Source organism: Dendropsophus ebraccatus, chromosome 15 (assembly GCF_027789765.1).
Source record: "Dendropsophus ebraccatus isolate aDenEbr1 chromosome 15, aDenEbr1.pat, whole genome shotgun sequence".
Taxonomy (NCBI): domain Eukaryota; kingdom Metazoa; phylum Chordata; class Amphibia; order Anura; family Hylidae; genus Dendropsophus; species Dendropsophus ebraccatus.
In genome coordinates, this window is record NC_091468.1 from 54,062,371 (window position 1) to 54,088,572 (window position 26,202).

A 26,202-nucleotide genomic window follows, 5' to 3' on the forward strand; every position below is an offset into this window, starting at 1 on the left:
TTAAGTGCCCCATGCACCTTCAATAACTGATCACCTGTCATTTATATCTCCCACCCTGCCACCCATCCTCCCCACACACTGTGTTCTCTATGAAGAGGGGTCTTTCTGCACAAAGGGGTTGGCTGTGATTTTCCATCATTGCCAACCCCTATCACCACTTACTTTATCTGTAAGTGGTGGTTCAGGATGGCCCCGTACACGTTAGACTGACGGATTAATCTGGTGCGAGCATTGGGTTTGGCCGACAATAGTCTAAACTTTATGGACATCTTTATGTGGCTCAATTAGCACAGTAAGCGAGGGCTGTTCTTTTATACTTACCTTTCCAGGGTCTCCACTGTCCTCCTGGCATTTCCCCACTTATTTCAGCCGCCACTGACAGTTCTTTGCAGTGACAGACTCCTCAGCTAATCACTGGCAGGGACACCGGGGAGCATGGAAAGGTAAGTATAACCTTTATTATATTCTTTACAGTGTCATCAGCTGTCGACCATGCATCACTATTACACGTAGCCATGTACAGCCTCCGGCCGATGATTTTCAAACTTGCTGAAAGACAATGTTCAGCCGATGATGAGCTGATCGTTGTCTTTATTACACAGGGTGATTGTCAGATCTCTACCTTCCAGTGCTCCAGCGACATCTTCGTCTTCAGCTAGAGTGCAGCCCTGGACCTCCAGGAGCATGGTGCAACCGCTTCACAATGAGCGCGCTGCAGGAGTGCACGCCAGGTCTTTTTTGGGATGCTTCTGGCCGGGTGACATCAGGGATACCCAATAGTGTTCCTAGCTACCAGGGTGCTGTGATTCATTGTCACCTGGCAGAAAGGTTTGAATCTTGCAGCAGTGCAGCAGTTTTGTGTCTGTGACTGGCAGGTCTCCCTGTCAGTCAGTCTAGTTTCATACAGTAGAGGTGATTGTGGTGAGGATCTGGGGACTGGTCCGATCAGAGTTTTGGAAAGGGCCCCATACCTCCTTTATAACGTCCCCTTGTTCCCACAGTCCTAAGTGTCTATTAGACTCTACTAGTACTGAAGTAGTAGTACATTCCTAAGGAGAGTATTAGTATTAAGAACCTTCCATTTAGCCACACTGAGTCTTCTTCACCATGTTCCCAAACAGTATGGCCAAGTCAGATTGCATTATCTACCGTCTTCCTTTGTATTTACACTGTCAGACTGAAAGGAAAACAACATTTCCTGCAGGACATACAGCAGCTGATAAGTATGGAAATACTTGAGATTTTTAAATAGAACGATCATGTACGCTAATACGCTAACTGCGTAATTTACGTTTTGCACCTGATAATCTGTACTGCACGTTCGTTATTTGTTTGTGAATGTTCGGCGAACACAAACCGATCACGATCACAATCAAGATCCGAACCGAACATCGGGATCTTGGATAATCACTATTAATAATATAATAGTATAATGCTTCTTGTATCTTCTTCAATAAATCTCTCTCTTTTACATATTACATTGTAGGATACTGTACTGACCAACCTCTATATAAAGAGGTTCGGTAATGGAGGCGGCCAGTCGGCTGTGTGTGGAGGAGAGAGCAGCATGGCAGCAGCAGTTACAGCAGAGCAGGGAGAGACTAACAGAGAGATATAGGGACAGAGAGGAGAGGAAGGGTATGTTCACACTGAGTAAAACAGACGCCTGTCTCAGTGTTCTATAGCCCGTCTTTGAGAGAGCGCTCGCTCCTCCGCTGCTGCCGCTCTCCGCTCAAAGAAGTGACATGTCACTTCTCTGCGCGGAGAGCGTCGGCAGCGGAGGAGTGTGCGCTCTCTCATTCACTCACAGCAGGACACTGAGCACGGCCGTATTTTCTCAGTGTGAACATACTCGAATGGCGGAAATTGGATGAGTGACTGGCTGAATTGCTTTTTTTTTTAATTGTTATTTTCTAATTTTTGACACTTTTACAACATGCTTTACCAAATTCCTCCTTCTGTAATAGTCCCAGTACTGTAGCTTCTATAGTTTTGGCTGTTTTAATGAAATTCGTTAAGATTCAATTCACGAATATTAACCAATTTAACCCAAAATTCGCTAAGCTCACGAAACAAATTTCCGGCTGCTTCTCTCATCTCTAATCATAACAAATAATATAATTATTTTCTTTTTTATTTTACAGTCAACGTAACCTCTTACTCTGCACAAACACTTCTATATTGTACAGCACCTTCTGTTCTCCGAAATGTGGGAAATGACTGCACAGGGCGGCAGGAGGCCCCCGCATGATATATTATTTAGTGGGAGTGAATCATAAAATATTTTACACAGGCATCTAATACATACTGTATACCATGTACACTTCTCCACCACTGTCTTGGAGGGAAGAGTTAACAGGGAATCTCATAGAGCAGGATGGCTTTGAACACAGCTCTGTAGAACGCATCTTCTCCTGCCATCCTCCTATTAACACTTTCCTTTCTAGAATCCTCCAGGATAGACATGGGAAGGCATTACCTTGCTGGCTTGTTAATACTCCTTTCTCCTTTAATGTTAGCATGCTTCACCTTCATACGGAACACACAGGAGAAATAAAAAAAAAAAAGAGAGAGATCTGCTGCATCAAAACTGATATTATTACTGGCAGGTTAATCGCAGAACCAGCCCCGGCAGCAAAACAATAGGATAAAATGATCACAATAGAGTTTTTTCTCTAACATTTAATTGATTTTTTACTCGGTCGCCAGGTTCATCTTATTTCCTATGGGAAATCCCGGAATGACACGTCGTCTTGTTGCTACTGTGCTTTGATATCAGGCTGTGGCGTGCTCCAAATCGATGCATCTCTATCTCTCTCTATAGATCCTATCTACCTTTGTGTTCAGATAAACATGTCATCTTAAGGGCTACGTTCTCCGAGTATCCGAGCCTCGTATAATTATTGCTGATGGTTCCGTAGATTGCACCTTAATAAGTAACCTGTTTAGGATCTCCCCCATATGTAGGTGTGCAAAAATGACATCAGTTTCCGAACAGTTCTCATCCCTTGTGGGTTTTCTCTGACTGAGCATCTCCTTTTTTTTCTTTTTTTTTTTGACAGTTGTGGAGCAGCTGAAGACATGGAGGAATTCTCCAGGGTGCTGAATCAGGAAGCCAGTGGCTAGGCACTAATGAGCAGCCCTTGACAAAGGGGGAGTGAAATGCTTATCTTGGCTCTCTCTCTCATCCAGCGGCAAGCCATTGGTCGGGAGTCCTCTCCACGTGACCTACTTTGGTACTGGCTTTGAGCCTCTAATGAATTATAGATGAGGAGGAGCTGAGATGCAGATTTGGCATCAGAAGTAGACTCACATCCACACACACACAGCTAAGCATCCTCAGGAGCAGAGTTAGCATGCTGCAAGAGGAGATGCAGTAGGATAAGGCACCTAGGTTGCCCCTTTAATTTCTACAGCTTCAGCATTTTTTCCTTTTTTTTTTTTTTTTTGCAGACTTGCAAGCTTTTTTCCCTATCATTTTCTCCCAGTAAGTCGTGAAGATGAGGGAAGGCTTTGTGATAGAGTGTGTGATCACTGGCATGGCTTTGCTGTGTGCTAGTATCTCTGCATCTGCTGATAACAGACCTGTTCTCACTGGGCATTTTTTGGTGGACTTACATGAAGGAGGAGAGCGAGAAGCCAACCAACTTGCTAAGGAATACGGCTTTGGTGGGGCCAGAAAGGTAATAACGTCCTCTTTCTCTCTTAACATAACATACTGCATGCACTGTACTGTTACTGTATAAGGCATAAAATATTTTTTTTTTTACAATTCATGGGGGGGGGGGGGGAACAAAACAGAATTTCGGTGTCGGTCTGGATATGGGATATTGGGGTCATAACGTAAAGTTCTCATCAGCTTGTTTTGTGACATGTCTATGTTCACAGCCCTACTGTAAATGATTTACTGTAGTTACCTAATAATCTCCGAGGCTGTACAGACACTGGGAAAGGTGTTGGCGGCGAGAGAGTGGAGTGTGATGTGGCAGAGCCTGGTGAAATAGTCGAAGGAATCGTAGCCATGCGATCGTTTTACACTTTTATTGTATATATTCTAACACCTAAGGTTGTCGCTGCTAAATTAGAAACCTTTGTGCTTAATATAGACTGGAGTGCTGGAATCTGCACAATGTTGAGTTATTCATAGGAAAAGGTGATAATTTGGGCCTGGCTTATAAAGCAAGTGTAAACTGTGGGCTAGGAAGGGTTAATTCACTACTTACATGTCTTTGTTATAGATGCCGAACAACTCTAATGGTCTTCACACATCTTCCTATAGGTGATTGCTAGAGTTGTGGTTGGCCGGAGCTGGACTGGTCACTGTAGTACTTAAGGACTTAGTCTTTTCCATGCTATTAATCTCTTTTTTTCCTCCTATGTATTGACAATGAGCTCTATTGACCTTCAATAAGCCACATTCAATTATAGCTTTAAATGGATTAGGATCCATGTTTCTTGTTGGACAGAGATGTGTATATATTTTGGATAATCCTTCGCCTCTTTGCCAGTGTTATGGGAAAACTGATGGGTAGAGAGTTGGCCAGGACTGATCATTCAGACGGCTTTAGAGGAACATCATACGTTGGCTTTGGTGCCAAACTGGATTGTTTCTCCAGCACATGGGATGCCTGTTTTTTTTTTTTTTTTAGTGTTGTTCATTTAATAGTTCCCATTGTTTCCTGACATGGTGATGCTACAGAGTGTGTAATTGTATGGGACTACGTGAGATAAGAATATACAGGTGTTCACCTACTGTAATAGCATGCAAGGACAACAGTGACTATGAGACTGATAGACTGTCAAAGCTATACCTGAAAACCGTATAAGAGATAACGGGGGGTGAAACAGTATGATATAGACAAAGACTGTGATGTTACACAAGGTTAGATAGGAATTTCTCAAGTATAACCTTTCATTATAAATAATAATAATAATAATAATAATAATAATAATAATAATAATAATAATGATATTTATAATATATACACACAAACACACACTTTCTTTCAAATATTGGCATTATATACATTAATTATTAATATATATATATATATATATATAGTAATGGTATATTATGATGTTGCATATTTGTTCTAAAACACATAATATAATAAAACAACACAAAACATAATAAAAACACTAAAAATATCTATCTATCTCCTATCTATCTATCTATCTATCTATCTATCTATCTATCTATCTATCTATCGATCTATTGATCTATCGATCTATCGATCTATCGATCTATCGATCTATCGATCTATCTATCTATCTATCTATCTATCTATCTGTCTGTCAGTTATATCAGTATTGATCTATTGTGTTATATGCTTTATTCTATGTAGCTACACAACAATTCTAGTGACTAGTAAAGTCCCTGTTCCCTTTTTTATCTTCAATACTTCAATCCTCCTGAGTTAATAGCAGGATAGGTGATAATCCGCTGCTGTACCAAGTAGCACAAAGTCTTTTAGGGGAACGTCTCAGTTTGATTGATTGATTGATTGATGGGGAAACTGTCAAGAATGTCATTCAAGAGGATTAAGCTGTGCTACACTATACTAAGATATATATATATATATATATATATATATATATATATATATATATATACACACACACATACACTCTGTATACAATTAAAATGGATTTTCCATTGTATTACGTTTATAATAACTTTTAGTTTAACAATGAATCAGTTTCTCCATCTAAATTGCTGTATGGATACCTATTTTACTGCATATTGCTGTCTATCTCAGGATCTGGGGCCTCGCTTTCTTTCTCTTTAAAACAAGACCGTCAGCCCTCGGTATCCTTTACCCAGTTCGTGTTAGTATTTATTTACTAAACTGAGTCAGTAAAATGAAGCGCATTGACAGGAAGACAATGGAGATGGTCGTAATGGATCTGCCCATATTTGCCTAACTCTGCATGCAGTTTACCTTTAATAGACATGGCTATTTCCAGCTGTATTTATTCTGCCCTATGCGGTCTTACAACATATTCTATGGCTTACCTTATATCTTGTACGTTCTGCAGCCACCATCCTTTTTTTTTCTAAAAGATGGCTTCAGACTTACTATTAACCATTTAGAGGTGGTCTGTGTAATCATATCGTAAGTGAGATGTCGTGTGACTTTCTCTTTTTATAGCCAATATGGCTAACTTTGCATGTTAGTAACATGTACCAAATAACCACCGTCTACCAATGTACTCAAACATTGCTAGTTGCTTGGTATCAGCTTGGTTCAGGAAATTTATTAAAGGAGAAGTCCGCAGCCGCAATTATTTTTGGAAAAGGCAGGGGCGGAGGGGGACATAATAACCACTACTACTCACCAGTCCCCATGCCTGTCCAGCACCAGATCGCAGCTCCAGGACCCCCGCTGACCTCCGGGATCATCTTCTCTGCCGACGTCACAACCCAGCTGATTGACAGCCCGCTCAGACAGTCAGTGACTAGGGCGGGATGCTGCTCCAGTCACTGATTGGCTGTGCGGCCAGCCCATTAACCGGGTCGGGCATTTTCCCCCGAGTTGTGATGTGGGGGAAAATGCCTTCCAGTGGGGGTTCCAGATCTTCTGGCATGGCGATTCACGGGAACGGGGAGATGTAAGTAGTTGTTCCTTATGACTGCCGAATTAAGAAAAAACAAAAAACATACATCTCCTATAATTCCTGACCAATGGGGAAATTGTTTTGTTGACATTAACATGTTGTATATGCACTTAGAAAAAAATGCAGTAACAGAAACATAGAAACATAGAAGATTGTCGGCAGAAAAAGACCACTGGGTCCATCTAGTCTGCCCTTTTGGATTAATGGATTATTGTTACATTTTTAGCATTTAATACACAGCTTGAGCCAAAGAGGCCTATTAGACTAAGCGATTTTTAGTTTCCACCGACTAACAATAAACGATTGTAAACGAGCACTTTTGGGAACGACCTACAGTCGCAATCACGATTGTAATTCTGATCATTCTTACACTCTAGTAAATGAATGATCGTAATTGCGAACGACGATGTGTACATACACAGAAAGATTTGCGAACGATTAACGAACGATGATTTGATGGCCAGCTCAAAAGATGCGATCAACGTCATTTTAACAAATTTTCGTTAGTTGTTTTATCAATGCCTGCATTCACGTGGAAAGATTATTGCTTAGTGTTAAGCAGACCTGGCAAATGTTTTGGGTCGGTAACCTTATTCTAACGCAAACGCTCGTCAACAGTGGCTGAAGAAGCTGTATCCATGTTTTCCAGGACTCTCTAGGGCAGCACCCAACTTCTGCAGCCACCGGTAATCAAATGATGAGCGTTCGTGTTCGGATAACATTGCCAAACCCTTTTAAATCTCAAGCTTAAAGCTTGTGGGAAAATAGCCTAGGGCTGCCTACCCAGGATTGATTCTTCAGTTCTTGCATTTACCTATCTGCACACACCATTTTTTCCCATCTTTAGTATTAAAAAAATTGTCTATTAGGTCATTTTACAGTGTAAAAGACGGCCAAAGAAATGGCTATTCCTTTTCAGTTATTGGATTAAATGGAACTAAATAAAAAAAAGTCTGTTTTCATTTCTTTTGGTGTCTTTCTTTAAAAAAGCAGTTCGGCAAAAATTATTATTGCCCCCCCGGTAGGCGCTGGCACATATACTCACCGCAGCTCATCAGTGTCCCCGGCTTCGTTCTGGTCCCGCCGCGTGGTTTCAAATCCGGCGTGCGCTCACTTCCGCCTCTGCTGTGACTCCTCTTCTGTCTCCTGGTAATGTATACCCAAAGTCACACGCTTTCATGCATTTTCTATGGAAGCACAGATGTTCTGGCGTTCAATCACAGGACACAGAAAAGGAGTCACAGCAGAGGCGGAAGTGAGCGGGTGTTGGATTTGAACAGTGCTGCGGGACCGGAATAAAGCCGCGCCGCGGGACACTAATCAGCTGTGGTGAGTATACATGCCAGCGCCTAACGGGGGGGCCAATAATAATTTTTTGTAAACTACTTCTTTAAGGAGGGAGGTGGTAGGCAAACACTTTCCTTGAACTTTGGCAAAGAAAATAAAACTATGTTCAAAAACTGCACTAAAAACTACATAGAGGGCAGCCTAAGGGTATTTTTGCACAACGTCTTTTGAGGCGAAAAAACATCCATAAATAATGATCGTGATCATTATTTACAGACTTTGTGTGAACCGTCCCTAAGGCTATGTAAACAGCTAAAAAAAAAAGTATCAAAACGCAAAAGAAAAAAACGGCTGTAAACTAGAGATGAGCGAACCCCCGGATTTCTGGTTCGTATGAACCAGAACTCTCAGCGTCTGATTCCCGCTGTCTGCAGGCTCGCTGGGATACAGCCTATCCCATAGGCTGTATCCCAGTTTTCCAGGTGGTCCTCCGGCAGACAGCGGGAATCAGACACCGAGAGTTCTGGTTCATACGAACCAGAAATCCGGCGGGTTCGCTCATCTCTACTGTAAACATAAATATAAATTAAGTAAAATTGAGTATAGCGTATAATACTAATAATAAAAAGTTTTAAGGTAGGTTCATACACAGAACAATAAAAGTTATATAAAATACGACCGTAATTTTAATTGAAAGTAAAACAATGTGTGAACAGATAAAACTGTTGTATTTTCCAAAAGCAGGTGGTAAATGATGAGCATCTTCTTTGTTTGGATGGTCGTGATCGATTACGGACGGTATTCTATACCATGAGTACACTGCCGTCCAATATCCCATTGACTTTAATGGAGCCCATTAATATATAGAAAATACGGTCATATTTTGACCTCAAAATTACGGACATATTTTACCTTTATTTTACAGTGTGTGAACATAGCCTTAAAGGGGTATTTAACTCAAACATAACTTGCTGCCCATGAAGAGACTAACAATTCATTCCATACTAGTTATTATCTATTTTGTCTCGTTCTCCCGATTCTGAGCTGCAGCTTTTTGCTGAAGACACAAAAAACTGTGTGTGAGCTTTTCTCTCTGTCTCCCCCTCTCTTTACAGACGGCTGATGTAAACAAGTCTCTATCTGCAACTTTGTAATGCTGGGAGGATTAATCACAATGAGTTCATTAGCAACTTGACCTCAGATTAACCCTCCCGGCATTACAAAGAAGCTACAATGTTGCAGATAAGGAGTTGTTTACATCAGTCGTCTCAGAAGGTAGGGGGAGACAGAGAAAAAAACTCGCAGATAGTTTTTTGTGTCTTCAGCAGAAAGCAGCAGCTCAGAACTGGGAGAAAAAGGCTCAATAGTTAATAACAAGTATGGAAGGTATTGTTAGACTCACCATAGGCAGCAATATATAAAATATTATGGAAGATACAATAGAGCAATTCCAGCACTCACCGACTCTTGATAGCAGACTTTACTTTATTGAACTCTTGATCATAATGCAGGGAGGGAGTCAGGGAGGTTGCGGACGTGCTTCCTAAGCGATGGCCATTCAGAGTCTATCTTCTTGGCAAAATGTACTCCTATCAAGTATCGGTGAGTGCTGGAATTGCTCAATTTTATCTTCCATGCTGTTGTACTCACTTCTATCGGGGCACCGCTGCTGCATTGAACTACACAGTGCATTTCCTATTGGTGGTCCTGGTCTCTAGACTATAGCGCTGATCAGGTGGAGCTGGTGCCCTTTTCTCACTGTGTGAAATATGAAGAATTATGTTTTCAAAAAGCTCTGTTCACACTAGTGTCATGACTTCTGCTTATACTGGTGTTATGACAGCTATGATGAATCCAAAAAGGTTCCAACGACTACTGATGGATCCCATACAACTGTAATATGGTCCACTAGGTTTCTACTACAGCTCTGTAGGCTGCTCTCAACAATACAGAAACTTCTGTACGAAAAACCATGAACAGTGGTTGGAAGACCCCAAAAATGTAATAGATTTAGTATAAGTTATGGATGAAACATGACAGGATAGACGTAAAACTAAATATAAAATATTGCTAGATTTGGTTTATCTGGATCAACGATGGGAAACAATGTTTTTTTTTCTCTTTTTTATATTTAGATTAATGAGTTGTTTACTCTGACAACAAAGCATTTCTACAATGCTACACATCAGAGGTTTCCTTCCGCACAGTATGTAGCAGAAGCAAAAAACAAATTTATATCTAGCAAATAAAACTAGATGTTAGAATAAGGCTCGGCTTTTATTCTAGTGTTTCCGGAACATTAACTGTATATGGTAAATTTGGAATTCTACATTGTGAATATGCACCGGTGAAGAAGCTTTTATTTTCCGTTCATTATGTTTGCAAGATTTTCCCCCTCCATGACCGTTCACCTTGAAGCTTGACTACGTTTTCTGTCAGTTCACATGATGAATACAGTCTTTTCCCTTCACTTCTTCCTACCTATTTCTACAGAGGAAAATAAAAATTGTCTCCTTAGATTTTATGTGTATGGATTTATCTCCCTAGATTATGCATAGGCTATGTATAGGCTAAGTTTTCACAATGTCTTTTTTTTGTCCGTTTCAGGCTAAATAATGGAGTTTCCGTTATTGTACAAATGCCGGCAATTATTAAGAAGTAACGGACGTTATTTAGCCTAAAACTGGCAAAAAAAAAAGTCAAAGTAGGAATATAACTAGAGATGAGCAAACCGGGTTCGGGTTCAAGTCCATCTAAACCTGAACGTTCGGCATTTGATTAGCTGGGGCTGCTAAAGTTGGATAAAGCTCTAAGGTTGTCTGGAAAACATGGAGATACAGCCAATGACTATATCCATGTTTTCCACATAGCCTTAGGGCTTTATCCAACTTCAGCAGCCACCGCTAATCAAATGCCAAAAGTTCGGGTTCGGATGGACTCGAGCATGCTCCAGGTTTGCTCATCTCTAAATATAACCATAGATTGATTGGTTTGTTCAGATGTAGAAGTTCAATGCTGCTCTTGTCACAGAGAGAAGAAACGTGGCAAAAAATGGTTCTACCATAAATTAGTTATGTAGCTTGTATCCGCATAGCACATTAGGGCTACGTTCACATACTATCAAAATGATGGCTATTCTAGTCGCTTAATAGGAAAGAAAAAAAAAAGTGTATGAGCAAAGTCTAGAACTGACAAACTGCAACAATTCAGAGAAAATAAGTATGTTTTTTTGGCACATGGTTCCTGCTTACACAGCAAGAACCACGCCTCAACCCTGTCTCTCAATAGATGTTAACTCTAAAAGGCCCTATTACACGGAATGATCAGTAAAGATGAGCAGAACTTTCGGACTTTCGGTCCGAAAGCCGCTCCCTCCAGTGCGATGCCTGCGATCCCGGGTGCATAGTTGCGCTCTTGGTAATCTGCGGCCCGGGATCTTCCAGGGAATTCAAGATACATTCCCTGGAAATCCAGGGAATGTATCTTGAATTCCCTGGAAGATCCTGCCCGCAGGTTCACGGGAGCGCAACTATGCACCCAGGATCGCAGGCATTGCAGGCATAGTATTTGAGCAAAGATGCCGTTGGACCAAAAGTCCGACGGTTCGCTCATCCCTAATGATCAGCGGGAGCAAGCGAGTGCCGACCTTTTAGGTCAGCACTCGCTTGCTTCTTGTTCCCTGTTTGCTGCTGGTGCTATTACACGTGCCAACAGAGAGGGGGTAAGTTTGGGGGAGGGGAGCGGGAAGCTGCGGGAGGGGCTCCCTGGAAAATCTTTAGATTGTCCAGGGAGCCCATAGGAGATAGCGGCGATCTGTGCCACCGCTCATGTTACACAAAGCGACTGCAGTAGATTGTTGCTATCCTAGCCATTAGTCTTTCAACATGTTGAAAGACGTTGAAAGACAACGATCAGCCTACATTGTGCATGTCCACTGATCGTTGCCTTTTATAACACAAAGTGATTATCGCCAGAGATGGCTGAAAATCGGCCAAATGCGACCAATAATCACTTCATGTAATAGGGCCTTAAGTATTAAAAGGTAATCAGACTAGGGTAGTTAAAAGGGGTTTTCTGGGGAGCAGAAAAGATCTTACTTGCTCTGCTCCTTGGTGCTCCTCCTCCTTTCTTTTGCCATCCGGGAGCTATAGCATCTGAGACAAGAAGGGGGTGAGTGGTTCGGTACATTTCACAAGCATTCCATGGTGACAAACACACGCCCTCATGTGATATCCATTAACGGCAGGATGTCACCTTAAAGCGTCTCTGTAGCAACAATCTGTCCTCCCCAAACCACTTGTACCTTTGGATAGCTGATTTTAATCCAAAAAGTGTCCTAGGGGTCGGTTCGGCAGGTGATGCAGTTATTGTCCTAAAAAACAACTTTTAAACTTGCAGCCCCGTGCCCAATGGAGAATATCTGTGCCCTAACTTTGTACCACCCCTCTGTCCCTCCTCCCCACCCTCTTCATCATTAGGAATGCCACTGGAACATTTTCTCCTGTCTGAACACAGCACAGGTGCCTTAACGATCCAGCCCATGTTCAGTATTCACACAGCTGAGGAATAGGAGACAATCTGCCTGGAGCATTTCTAATGACGAAGAGGGCGGTGAGAAGGGACAGAGAGGTTGTGCCAGCCTAATGCATACACAATCTAAGCCCCGGCTGTTGCACACGGGGCTGCCAGTTTAAAAGTTGTTTTTTAAGGACAATAACTGCTTCACCTGCCGAACGGAACCCGGGACGGATCTTGGATTAAAAGCAGCTATCCGAAGGTACAAGCCGTTTTTTTGGGGGGGGGGGCAGATTGTGGATACAGAGTCACTTTGCATCGGTGGGATGCTGCCGATGTTAAACTCTCCTTTCTTGTTTTGGAATCTACACTTCTAAGAAAACCGGGGAAGTGAAACACCAGGGAACAAAACATATAAGACCTATTCTGCTTCCCGGAAACCCCTTTAAGGGTACAAACCCACTTGCCGGATCTGCAGCGCGTTTTTGCAGCCGGCCGGAGGGTGCGGGGAGCGATCATGCGTCCGGGGGGTGCGGGGGGCGATTGTGCGTCCGGGGGGTGCGGGGGGGCGATCATGCGGCCGGGGGCGATCGGGGCTGCAGGGGGGACGGGCAGGATATACATTACCAGGTCCCCGCTCCTGCTTGCTTCGGCGGCTCCCGGCACGTTCTGTCCGGCCAATCAGTGCGCTGCCCTGCCGCAGCGCACTGATTGGCCGGGCGGGCCGTGAAGACACCGGGAGCCCCAAAGCAAGCAGGAACGGGGACCCGGTAATGTATAATGTCCGGCGGCTAGGGGGTTAATGGGGAGGGCTGCAGACGAAATCGCAGCAGGGATGTACATCCCTGCTGCGAGTTTCTCTGCTAATGAAAGTATAGGGCTGGGATCTGCAGCGAGTCTCGCTGCAAAAACGCAGCATGGAGACTCGCTGCAGATCCGGCAAGTGGGTTTGAACCCTTAAGTGGTTGATAGATAATGGAGATAATACTTAGGCTGGGTTCACACTGTCCACAGAAACCAATCACAGCTCCTCTTTTATTCTACCAGAGCTGAAAGCTGAGCTGTAATTGGCTGCTGTGGGCAGTTTACACCAGGTGTATATTTACGCCCTTTCATAAATCTCCCCCCATATGTATACACTCCAGTCGGGATTCCATTCATTCCAATACAACATATATTTTGTATAAATCACGGTCGTTGTTGCAAATGGCAACAATGGCCGTGATTTATTCAAAACATACGTTGTGGGAACATAGCCTTAATTTGTAAAGAGTAGTTCTGTTTTTTTTCCTGAATCTTGGGCCAAGGAAGTAACTAGAATTAATAGGACTCCGAAGCAAAGTCATAAATTGAACCCTCATCTTTTGACAGTAAACAGAACTCTTGTACAACCAACAGCTACTTGACCACTTGTACTGGAGCAGTAATCAAAAAATGTTTCTTCATCCAATATATCTTGAGGATAGGTCATCAATAGGTTTTGTGTAGACAAACCTTTGAAGTCAATGGTAATTACAGTCCAGAAAAAGAGAAGGGGTTTCATTTGTTCTCATTCTGTCAGCCTCAACAATGGACCCACGAAGGGTAACTAGATAGTTAAGACTGTACTTGGCCTAATAAGGTCCCTCAGGGTTTTATGGTTACAATTCCTGTTAGGGTGCACCTTAGGAATGCCCTAACTGATACCTATGTATTTTACATGTACAGAGATATAGGACAGTGTATTTTCTTGAAAGAAAACAAAAAACAAGGCCACAAAGCAAAAAAGAAAATACCATACAACTCATTTACAGTATCTGTTTCAATGTTATTTTCAAAGTCACAAACATGTATACAACATGAGCATAATACGTCATACTTGCTTGACCTCTACAATAAATTCATAACCTCTAAATCAACAGAAGAAAACCAAGGTGGAAATGTCCTTTTATGTATTTTCTAAATACATAAAAAAAAATAAAAAAAAATGGGCGGAAGGGGGGGGGGGAGGTGAGAGAGTGGTAGTACCAGTGAGCAAAAGACATGATCCATTGCTCCCCTGCCATTACTCTCACTTTTCCCCAGTCTTGGAGGTATAGCTTCTGAGTCATGAAAAAGCAGGTATAAGTCCCAAAAATTGCAAAACCATGCCTACACACAATGATCAAGGGAACCCTACATACTTTTATTATTATTCTTTTTATTTTTATTTTTTTAAAGCATGCAGGGTTCCCCTCTTTTCCATAACCAGCCAGGTAAAAAAAAAAAAAAAAAAAAACGGCAGCAGCAGCCTAGTAATACCAGGGTCGGTAGGGATATTTATTTTGCATGCATATTTTGTTTTTTCTATTATATTTTTTCTGCAATCAATCAACCAATCAGTGGCTGAGAAGGGACACCACAGCAGCCACTGATTGGTCGAGTGGAAACTTCAGGAGTTTCTGCTCAACCAATCAACAGCTCGAGCATCGTTCCACCTCAGCTGCCGATTGGCTGATAGATTGCAGAACAAAGTAGATATAAGAAGCCACACTTCTGGAGGGTAAGTTTATCCTCTCTCCTAAACATAGCACAGTCTGGCCCCCTGGGGAGCTAAGTGGGGGGCCAGACTGTAACTTTTTGGGCCCAAATATTCAGGTCCCAATTGAGTTTAATGGTGACCAGATTCAGTCTGTGTTCCTGGATCAGATTTTTTTTTCCAGTTCAATCAAACCTAGTGACCCGAATACCCACGTGTCCATTAATTTCTAGTTACAAGTAAGATGTATTATAGCGCTTCAACCACAGTCCCACTACTTTTTTGATTCTAGTTACAAGTAAGGGAAACACTGGGGAGACGAGTGTTACTATGGCAGTGCTACGCCTCTTGATCACAGAAGCCCATTGTACAGTAAGGGTCCTATTACACGGAGCAATTTTTAACGATTAACGACTATCGATAAACTATCGCAAACAAGATTGTTTATCGTTAACCTGAAATCAGTCACTACATTAAACAGAACGATAATCGTTAGTTACGATCATTATTACGATCGTTATTGCAATCATTACTATGATCGCTTATTCCTTCTGATCCCAGCAAAACAATGAACAATGTGCAATTACACTGAACGATTAGTGAACAAACGCGGAACTTGAGCGAATGTGGAATTACAGCGAATGATTAGCGATAATTTTAGGTTTAGATCTAAATCAACGATCAACGACATCCGAACGATTTTTTTCCATCGTTGCCTGCAATTACACAGGACGATTATCGTTTAAATTCGAACGATATAATGATTTTTCGCACGATAATCATACCGTGTAATAGGGCCCTAACAGCACTGTTGGCAGGAGGTGGTGCAAGGCAAGGCTCATAAGTTGGCAGTAGGTGCTAAGGTATCATTGTCTGCAACATTGCTGGGCTTTACTAGTCTACAACCTACCAAACAGTGTCGTACTTGTACTGGACTGATTGCATGTCATACAATTACTAAATATAATATTTTTTTTACACAAGGTATTTTATTTATAGTTTTCCGTTAAATTTTATGAATCCTTTTTAGCCATAACCTTATGTTCTACAATTACAGTTTTAAGTGTAGGCGACATTACTATACTACAGAACGTTCTAAATAGAAGGACAAAATAAGAATTACCTTGAACATGTCACTGTCTCTCCTTTGTCAACACATCCTTGTCCTAGTATTGATCTTGTGGTAATATATGGATAGTACAATTAGCAACTGAAACAAGAAAACCCTTAATAGCTTGTTTAGGTGTTAAAGAGGATCTGTCGGCACTCCTTCCTGGTCTTTACCTATACATCTGCATTGTGCTGTTTCTTAACTATTTCTGCAAAAGAAAAGAAAAAGGACAAGAAGTACAAATGTGCTGTTTAAATGACCTTCATCTATGTACAGTCCTTCTCCCCCATGGATCTGATCATTTCTGAATTTGTTTCTGTGCAGAAGGTCATAACTGAAAACAACAGACAGGTTCTCCAGGAAAAAATAATAAATTAAAATCACGCATAGACTAATAAAGTAAAAACTAGACTAAATAAACTAAAAAAGATACTTGTTTTGTCTAGAGGGTGAATAACCATTATAGGTTATTCAGTCAGAACGCTATATCCTAAAATGTAAGGTGTAAGCAATAGGATGGATTGTGTGTGACCTCAATGGAGGTTTCGTAAAACCTCCTCCTAATTCCGGCAGGTAGCAGTGACGTGAAATGGAGGGAAGATGTATGAACGGCCTGTATATAGGGCTCACATCACTGCTGCTTGTCAGCCTGAACTTTAGCACACAAGGGCACACAGGTCTTACTGTAGCACACAAGGGCAGTTCGCTGGGCAGGGCCGGTGTAAGCACTGGGCTTACCTGGGCAAGTGCCGGAACCCACATTGTCTCTAGGGGCCTATAGAGGTAGTGGGGCCCGGTGTTCTAATGCTCAGCCTGCTTACTGTAGTGCAGGGTGAGGGGCTTAACATCAGAAGACACAGGAGACGGAGCAGGATCTGCACAGAGAAGAAAAAGGGTGAAGGACCTGACCACATGACCCAAAGGTCCTCAACCTTACAGTATGGAGAGGAAGAGGGAGAAGACTGAACTGTAAGTGTTGTGTGTCTGTGTCAGTCTGTCAATCAGTGTCATTCAGTTAGTCAGTCAGTGTCTGTGTCAGTCAGTCAGTACCAGTCAATGTCAGTCAGAGTCAGTCAGTGTCAGTCAGTGTCTGTGTCAATAATGTGTGTTTGTGTATGTTAGTGGTGTCTCAAGTGATTGTGTATAGTGTGTGGATGAGGGGCTCGCTGACGCTCTGTCACCTGAGGGCCCGCAAACACCTGTAGCTGGGAGTAGTAGTCCTTTGGATATATCATGTGACAGGGTGAGGTAGGTATCCTGATGTTCCCTTGTCAACATGTTTGTTTAAGTGATATCATGTGCAGAAAAGAGACTATGGACACTTGGATCCATGAAACAACTTTAACAATACTTTTGACAAGACTTTTAGTATAAGGCTGGGTTCACACTATGTATATTTGAGGCTGTATTTGGTCCTCATGTCAGGTCCTCATAGCAACCAAAACCAGGAGTGGATTAAAAACACAGAAAGGATCTGTTCACACAATGGTGAAATTGAGTGGATGGCCGCCATATAACAGTAAATAACTGCCATTATTTCAATATAACAGCCGTTGTTTTAAAATAACAGCAAATATTTGCCATTAAATGGCGGCCATCCACTCAATTACAACAATATGTGATCAGATCCTTTCTGTGTTTGGTTGCTATACAGCCTCAAATATACAGCCTCAAGTATACGTAGTGTGAACATAGCCTAAATGAGTAAATTGGTCACTTTCTGTCTTTTTGAATGTGGCTTTTGCTGCATTTTTACTGAAGAGGGAGATTCCTGGCGAGTTATTTTGAAAATTGCCAGTCAGGATTAATGCCCCAGACATGACTGATAGGTACAGCAATTTTTGTATCAGAACAAAGGCAAAAAACCCAAAACAAAACATGTTTTCTATCTCCCACAGAAAACCTCATACTGATTTATATATTTTCTTCCTTTAATTTTTTTTTACAGTGGCTGTTTACTGTGTCTATAACTATCTGGTTTGATGTTACCATGCTACTAGATGATTCCTAGTGTGTATAATCTAAAGACCGCATGCATTTTTTGCAATGTGTTTTCTCTGAAGTTCTTAAATGCAAATATCTTATTCCCTTACTGATTCCCATCAACATAAATTCATCCATCAGACTGACAGATTGAGAAGCATGATTCACCACTCCCTGCAACAGTCTTCCTCCTGTTACACTCCTGTTATACTCCAATGGTGGTGGTGGGGGTGGGGGTGGCGTTGACTCTTGTGCAACCACTCGAGTGTAGAAGTCCAATCCATCCATGACTCTCCTAATGAGCTGTTCCTGGGAGGTTGAAGCTGGTATACTCTGCAGCTCTTGTTAGCAGTGCTCTACATGGCCAACCAACGTATAGCTGAGCTCTTGGTACTCTTAAGCAGTTCCATTTTGCTGGGTTTACACGTAGCGATAATTCGCCCGATCGTACGATTAACGATTTCGAAATAACAATGTGTTTTTCATAACGATCAGCGTTTAGACGGAAAGATATATTGTACGGAAAAATCGTTTTGCGATCGTTTTGTGATCGCTTAAGCCTATCTCATACATCGGTTAAATCGGTCAAAGACTGTTTACGCAGAACGATCAGCGAATTTTTTGCGAGCGACCAACGACGATTTGAGAACATGTTCAAAGATCAAAATGAACGATTTCTCGCTCATCGCTTGATCGTTCGCTGCGTTTACACGTACGATTATCGCTCAAATTCGATCGTTATCGTGCAAATTGGAACGATAATGGGTTCGTGTAAACCCAGTCAATCAGCTATATCTGATTAACCACATTTTATAGACTGAACAATAAAATAAAAATAAATTGTTCAACTGCAGACTTAGGGTGGGTTCACACTACGGAATCCGTGCAGTTAAGTTCCGGCAGATTCCGTCGCTCGTACTTGCTCATGACGGCGCGCATATCCGCCCGTCCCATAGATTCAAATCTATGGGCGGGCGGAATCCGCCATACGCCAAAATGACAAGTCATTTCTTTCGGCGGATGGCGGAATTCACCCGCCCATAAAATTGAGTCTATGGGACGGGCGGAGATGCGTACCGCCGCACATTTAGAGATGGTGCTATGTACTCGCAAAGCAGAAAGAGAGACGATCGCTTCTATCTATATCCAAGTAAAACAAAACTGTGAGACTCATTTATAGAAAACAGACTCCTCCTTTTATTAAACAGTAGTAGGGTTAGAGTATGGTCACATGGCCACATGACTTCAATGGGAGCAGGGTTTGGGGCAGAATTGTGCTGCTCTAGAATGTGTTAGGCTGGGTTCACACTATGTTTTTTGCATCCGCTTTTGCAAAAACAGATAGAAAAATGCTTTTTGATGTCTTTGCATACATCCATTTTTCTATTGAATTCCCTTATAAAAAAAACCCGATCAAAACGCTAACATGGTGAACCACATTTTTGTGTACGTAAAAAAAAAGGATGCATTTTGATGCATTATGTTATAATGGAAGGCAATGGAAAAACGGATCAAGATGGATGTACACGAATGCATCTGTTTTTCATCCTTTTTGAAAAAAATGTAGTGTGATCACAGCCTAACAGCTATAGAATCAGAGGACTCCCTAAGGACCCTATTACACAGAGTGTAATCTGCCAAATTAGGTCAATTCGGCAGATTATCTCTCCATGTAATAAAGAGAATGATCAGCTGATGAAACGATCATCGGCTGATCAATGTCGTTCATTCCAGCCTAAAAATCACTGGCTACGAGCGCACATTGCTACATGTAATAGTAATGCACAGCTGAGGACTGATGACTGTGTAAAAAATAAAATAGAAAAACATTATACATACCTGTCTACGCTCCCTGCTGTCCTTCTGACCTCTGCCCTCAGCCGCCACTGTCCCATCTTGGCCAGTGATTGGCTGAGTAGACTGTTACTTCAGAGACCGGCTCTGAAGTTCCAGCGGCGTCTGCAGGCAGAAGTGAGAACCCCAGGAGCGTGGAGGGGTATGTATAAGGTTTATTCCATAAAATGTATAAAGTATGTTAAACGGATTGCAAAAACGCAGTGTGAACCCAGCCTTACACTATGTTCTGCCCATCAAGTCTATGCACCTACTGTAATCACTACATTTTTGCAATCCGTTTAGCAACAAACGGATGAAAAAACAGATGGAAAACGGATGGAAAAACGGATGCATTTGTGTGCATCTGTTTTGATCCTTTTTTTCCATTTACTTCAATTATTAAAAAAAAAAAAAAAAAAGATCAAAATGCATCCGTTTTTTTCAACGTACACAAAAATATGGTCAGCCATGTTTTTCTGTACGTTAAAAAAACTGATGCGTTTTGAACCTTTTTTGTAATGAAAGTCAATTGAAAAACAGATAAAAATGGATGCACACAAATGCATTTCATCTATTTTTTCAAAAATGGAGGAAAAAAACTGGATTGCAAAAACGTAGTGTGAACCCAGCCTAAGAGTAAACAACTTTTTTTTGTTGTTGTTGTTGCCCGTACTAACCAATCAAAACTCAGCTGAAATAAAATTTTAAAATGAAATCTGAGCTGTGATTGGTTGCTATGCGGACCACTGAGAATCTTATTATAAGCGCCAATGGTTTGAATATCTGATCATGGCATAGTCGTGTATAACAGCCATGATTCCTCCGCTCATTGCTTGGGTACGGTAGCAATAACGGTAACATTATACGGTCAGGTATATCCATCATAGAGCGTAAACAAGCATTCGCTTATAATGGATATATACATCACCGCTAAAGGGGTTAAAAGACATCATTTTCCATAGAATTAACAGAAGCCATTCAGCATATGACCACGGCGTGATCTTGTTGGCCTAAGCCGTCTTCTCAATTTCCTTTTTACATTAGCGCATTGAATAGTGTTTCACACCGACGACTAGGGTTCATTTTATAGAGAATGCCATAGCAATTTAGATTCTCTATAAATGCTCCCATTCCTAATGCTCTGAGGCTGTAACATCCAGCTCCTATCACTGTCATAAAATACATGTAGACATATCTCCCCCTAAAGCCATCAGTGATGGGATCCAAAGCATGACCTATTGTCTCACACAGTCGCATGCTATTCAAAGCCCAAGGCCAGTACGGAGCCGAGCTGTTACATTGCAGCAGATTTCCCTTGTAATGAAATAAACTTCTATGATACAGACTGTAAACATCAGTAGACGTGAAAAATGGACGTGTCCTATTCCGTGTGGCCTGTTAGCAGTGATACGACTGAGACTAGATGACATTAAAGGGTTTTTTGGGGACTTTTTAATTGACGGCTGATCCTCGGGAAAGGTCATCAATAAGTAATCTGTAGGGTGCCATTACTGTGTACTGGATATGTCGGGTTAGAGCAGCTGTAATGAATGGGAGCTGAGCTGCAGTAACCCAGCATGGCCATTACACAATGAATGGAGCTAAGGTTATGGATCTGTTCACATTAAGCAATTGGGCACGGTGGCTCAGCCGATGGTGACAGCATCACACTGATCAAATTTTTAATCAAAAGTCTAAAAAAAACTCTCAAACATATCTCATGTAATCTATAGTCATTGAATTTTAGTCTCAAAATGACATTATTTCCCATTTATATAGGTACAAACATAGGTATTATTATCATTTTAGATTATTATGATTGTAGAGGTTAAAGTTTGTACATAGCCCAAACATTTTTTGACCAAGAATGGAGTGAAACAATTACTGACTATATAGCCACCGATGGAGGGACTATAGGAGCTTCTCAGTATACAGTAAGCTCATAGGCTCCCTCTAGTGGTGGCTGAAGGAAGCCAACATTTTATACAGATATCTCCTATCTACAGGATAGAAGATAAATCTCTGATCGCTGGGGGTCTCACAACCAAGCCCCCTGATCACAAGAATGGTGAGTCCTTTGCTCTCCTATTGAATAGAGCAGTGGTTGGGGGCATGTGCTATTCTGCTCCATTTGGTTTCTGTTGGGGCTGGAAGAGATAACTGAGTACAGTGTCTGACATCTTGTCAGTCCCATAGAAATTGAATAGAGCAGAAGTGAACTGAAGCTGACATCACAGAGGGGCCTGCAGCTGATTGGACGGGCGCTAGGGATTATGGTGAATCCCTTTCTCCCACTCAGTGACGCTCCAGACAGCATGTGCTGCCGCCATTTTGTTTTATTTGTGAACTTCCTTAACGAATTGGCAGGAATTCGTCTTTTCAGAATGTACGAACAAATTGATAGCGGGATTTACAGCGAATCTTGATTCGTCAGATTCGCTTCGCTCATCTCTAATCATAATGCATGAACAGTAATATGTACATCTTTTAAAGGGAACCAATCAGCACAATTGTGCTAATATGGTTCCCTGCTGCACAGTATAGAGCTACTGTTCAGCTCCCCGAGGCTACTAGCCATGTCTGCAGCGATAGCTTTACAGGGGGAGTAGTTTTATTCCGCCACGTGAGGCCTGGAGAGGGGCGGCAAATAGCCCTTTGGGTGGGGAGCCACCCGTGAGTAGTCACTCGCAGTGCGGGGATGATTGACAGGCACAGTGGGAGCTACACAGTAGCTCTATACTATGCAGCAGGGAACCATATGAGCACAATCGTACTGATTAGTTACCTTTAAAGAGGAAGTCCAGTAAAAAATTTTTATTAAAGTATTTTATGGCCCCCAAAAAGTTATACAAATCACCAATATACACTTATTACAGGAAATGCACATAAATTGCCTTTTCCCTGCACTTACTACTGCATCAAGGCTTAACTTCCTGGATAACATGGTGATGTCACTTCCTGGATAACATGGTGATATCACTTCCTGGATAACATGCTGATGTCACTTCCTGGATAACATGCTGATGTAACGACCCGACTCCCAGAGCTGTGCGGGCTGTGGCTGCTGGAGAGGATGATGGCAGGGGGACAATGAGGGACACATGGCACTGGAGGGACACTGAGCATCCCTCTGCCATCATCCTCTCCAGCAGCCACAGCCCATACAGCTCTGGGAGTTGGGGCGTGACATCACCATGTTATCCAGGAAGTGACATCACCATATTATCCAGGAAGTGACATCACCATGTTATCCAGGAAGTGAAGCCTTGATACAGTAGTAAGTGCTGGGAAAAAGCACTTTATGTGCATTTTCCGTAATAAGTGTATATTGGGGAGTTGTATAACTTTTGGGGGACAATACAATAATTAAATAAAATTTTTCGCCAGACTTCTCCTTTAAACAGATGCCATAAAATCTATAGTGTAAATGCATCATCCTGCTGGCTTTTTGATATGTTATCCTTGTCTCTATGTAGTATAAGCAACTACCTGATGAAAGCTCCAATCCAGGCTCGAAATGCGTTGTATAATTTACTATGAATAAAGATGTAGAAAAAGAATGCGAGTCCTCAAGTTAACTCTCTCAATCTGGTTCTCCAGTAAGGACTGTAGGCAGCAGTCATCAACTATTGGTAGAGCACAAGAAATCTGGTGCAGATTTAATCCAACTAATAGAAACTTAAACTAGACAATACAGACTTATCAATACAATGACGCATTTCAAATCTGTCCAAGCATGATGGGAATTATATCTTCTTTTTTTTACCACAGCCGGAGGGCTGACTTCCATGAGCCTGAAGAAAAACAATGACACCGGTGACTCCATCTTAAGTGATCCTCAGAAACAAGTTGACAAATGAGATTAGTACTTTAGAAATAACAGCAGAAACGTCTCGCTTAGTACACGCTGCACAGTGTCTTACATGGTGTACATCTGTAAGAAGTAATAGAGTATAGATTGCTTGCGAATGTTTTCATTGATGAGAATGAAGTGTCGGTGAGCACTGAGGAGGGGGGAATAGGAAGCCAGGTATATAGATGACCAAACTCATTAAAGGGAACCAATCATTGACAAAAATCACAGGACTCTCTATATACTGTGTAATGAAGCCCTGAACGTGTAACTGACACCTATGATATTTACACACACAGAAAACTAAGTTTGTCAATGTCCTGTGCCATATGCAAATTACCCTCAACTAGTCATATGGGCGTTCCTCACCACCAGACCGGTCACAGATGGCGTGCTCGAATTGGCTGTAAACCGATCTCTCTAGGAGCGTCTGCGCTCAGGGACGTCCCTCTGTGAGGGGTAGCAGGCTCTTGCATTGAGAATGAGGCCTAGAGGGGCCATCCCTGGGGAACAACACTCACAGAGAGGCGGATAATAGCCAACTCAAGCATGCCATCCCTGATCCCATCAGCACTGAGGAGCGCCCACATGACTGGTTAAAGGGGTACTCCAGCAAAAATCGCTTTCTTTCAAATCCGTTGGTTTCAAAAAGTTATACATGAGAAGTTTTCTATGGGGATTAGCTACTGCTCTGGACAGTTCCTGACATGGACAGAGGTGGCAGCAGAGAGACCTGTGTCAGAGTGGGAAAAATACATCACTTCCTGCAGGACATACAGCAGCTGATAAGTATGGGAAGACTGGAGATATTTAAAGTGACACTGTCACCCCCTTTTTGCATTTTGACTGCTCTCCACAGGTGTAAAGGATAAATGTTACAGCTTTCATTACTTATTTTATATTATACATCATGGTGCTTGTTCTGTTAAAAAGTGTTTTTTTATCACCTATGGATTGGGATATGTGGGTGCCACATTGCTCCGCCCCCATCCATGACATCATTGCCGCATATGCCCCGCCCCCTCAACAGCCATTGGAAGGGCCAGCCTAAAGATCTAGGCCCCACTCCCTAGATTGACCCACATCAATGACCACTGAGGGGATGGGGCCTATGCGGTGATGATGTCATGGATGTGGGCGGGGCTAAGTGGCGCTAGGGTCAGGGCGATGTGGCGCATAGGCCGCAAAGCCCTGCCCATATATCCCAATCCACAGATGGGATTGAGATTTTTTAATAGAAGTAAATTACAAATCTATGTAACTTTCTGACACCAGTTTATTTGAATGAAAAAGATTTTCGCTGGACAACTCCTTTAAGAAGGACAGGAGACATAGCCTCTGGGTAATGTAACAAGTTATACCTGTGAATTTTATTCTCTTCTGATAAATACCTGATCACAACGGTCTTGGCCGTGTTACTTTGTGTTCAGGATCATCTAATGCTGTGAGTGACTGCAAAGTGATCAGCGAACAGTGAATGATTCCCATCATCTGAATGCAAAAAACGGATGAAAAAACGGGTGGAAAAATTGATACAATTGTGCGCAATGTGCGTCCATTTTGATCCGTTTTTCTACTGACTTCCATTATAAAAAAAAATAAAAGAATCAAAATGTGTAGCTCACCTTATTTTTGTGTATGTAAAAACACCGGATGCGTTTTGATTCATTTTTTTTATAATGGAGGTCAATGGAAAAATCGATGCATCCGTTTTCCATCTGTTTTTTGCAAACGAGGTGGGCAAACAAATCTTCCAAATAAGTTCTTGTCTATGGCACAATACATTCATAGTCAACATGTATATGAGAACACACACACACACAATACATCTTATGTAAATGGACAGGGGCATAGCTAGGATTTACAGGTCCCCATAGCAAAAATATTTAAGGGGCCCCCCTCCCCTATGCACAACACAAAGCACTATATATATATATATATATATATATATATATATATATCTGCTTTACTGCTCGTGCACTGATAACCCCTGACCTCTGCACAGAGCATTAACCCTTTCTTTGTGTTGCAGCATGTAAGTAAACATTGGGTCACTTACACACTGCAGTACCTAAGGGGTTAAGCAGAAAGACACATGCTCTTACCTTCTCCCCCGGGCCCCCCTCCTGCACGGGCCCCATAGCAACTTGCTACCCTGCCTGCATGGTAGCTACGCCACTGTAAATGGGAGATACACTACATAACAAAGATACATATGAACACAGTAGAGGGCCTATAGTTTGGCATTGCTGGTCTATGGTGGTAAAATGCTTACACCGCTGTTCAATAAGGTCTGTCTGTTTATTATCAGATATCATCTCTGCTTTATGATCTGAGCTGATATAGAGATTGAACATATAACACCTTTTTCTTAGCTGATGGCTGGTTTTATAGTTATAAAATTATGTTTCCCTTCTAAGCGTAAGAGGGCACATTGAGCCGCAGCATGCATGACTCCTCCCTCCCCCGCCCCTCTCTGCTATGGATGATGAATGTACAGGG

General features: G+C 42.0%; 1 protein-coding gene across 1 annotated transcript in view; it reads left to right on the plus strand.

Moving 5' to 3' along the window:
* The first annotated feature begins 3,491 nt into the window (after positions 1-3,491).
* Positions 3,492-26,202, plus strand: part of PCSK2 (proprotein convertase subtilisin/kexin type 2) — a 138,915-nt gene continuing 116,204 nt past the window's right edge. Inside the window, exon 1 of the mRNA XM_069954323.1 lies at positions 3,492-3,683. Coding sequence (XP_069810424.1) covers positions 3,501-3,683 — 183 coding nt within the window. The 5' untranslated portion in view covers positions 3,492-3,500. The remainder of the gene's footprint in view (positions 3,684-26,202) is intronic.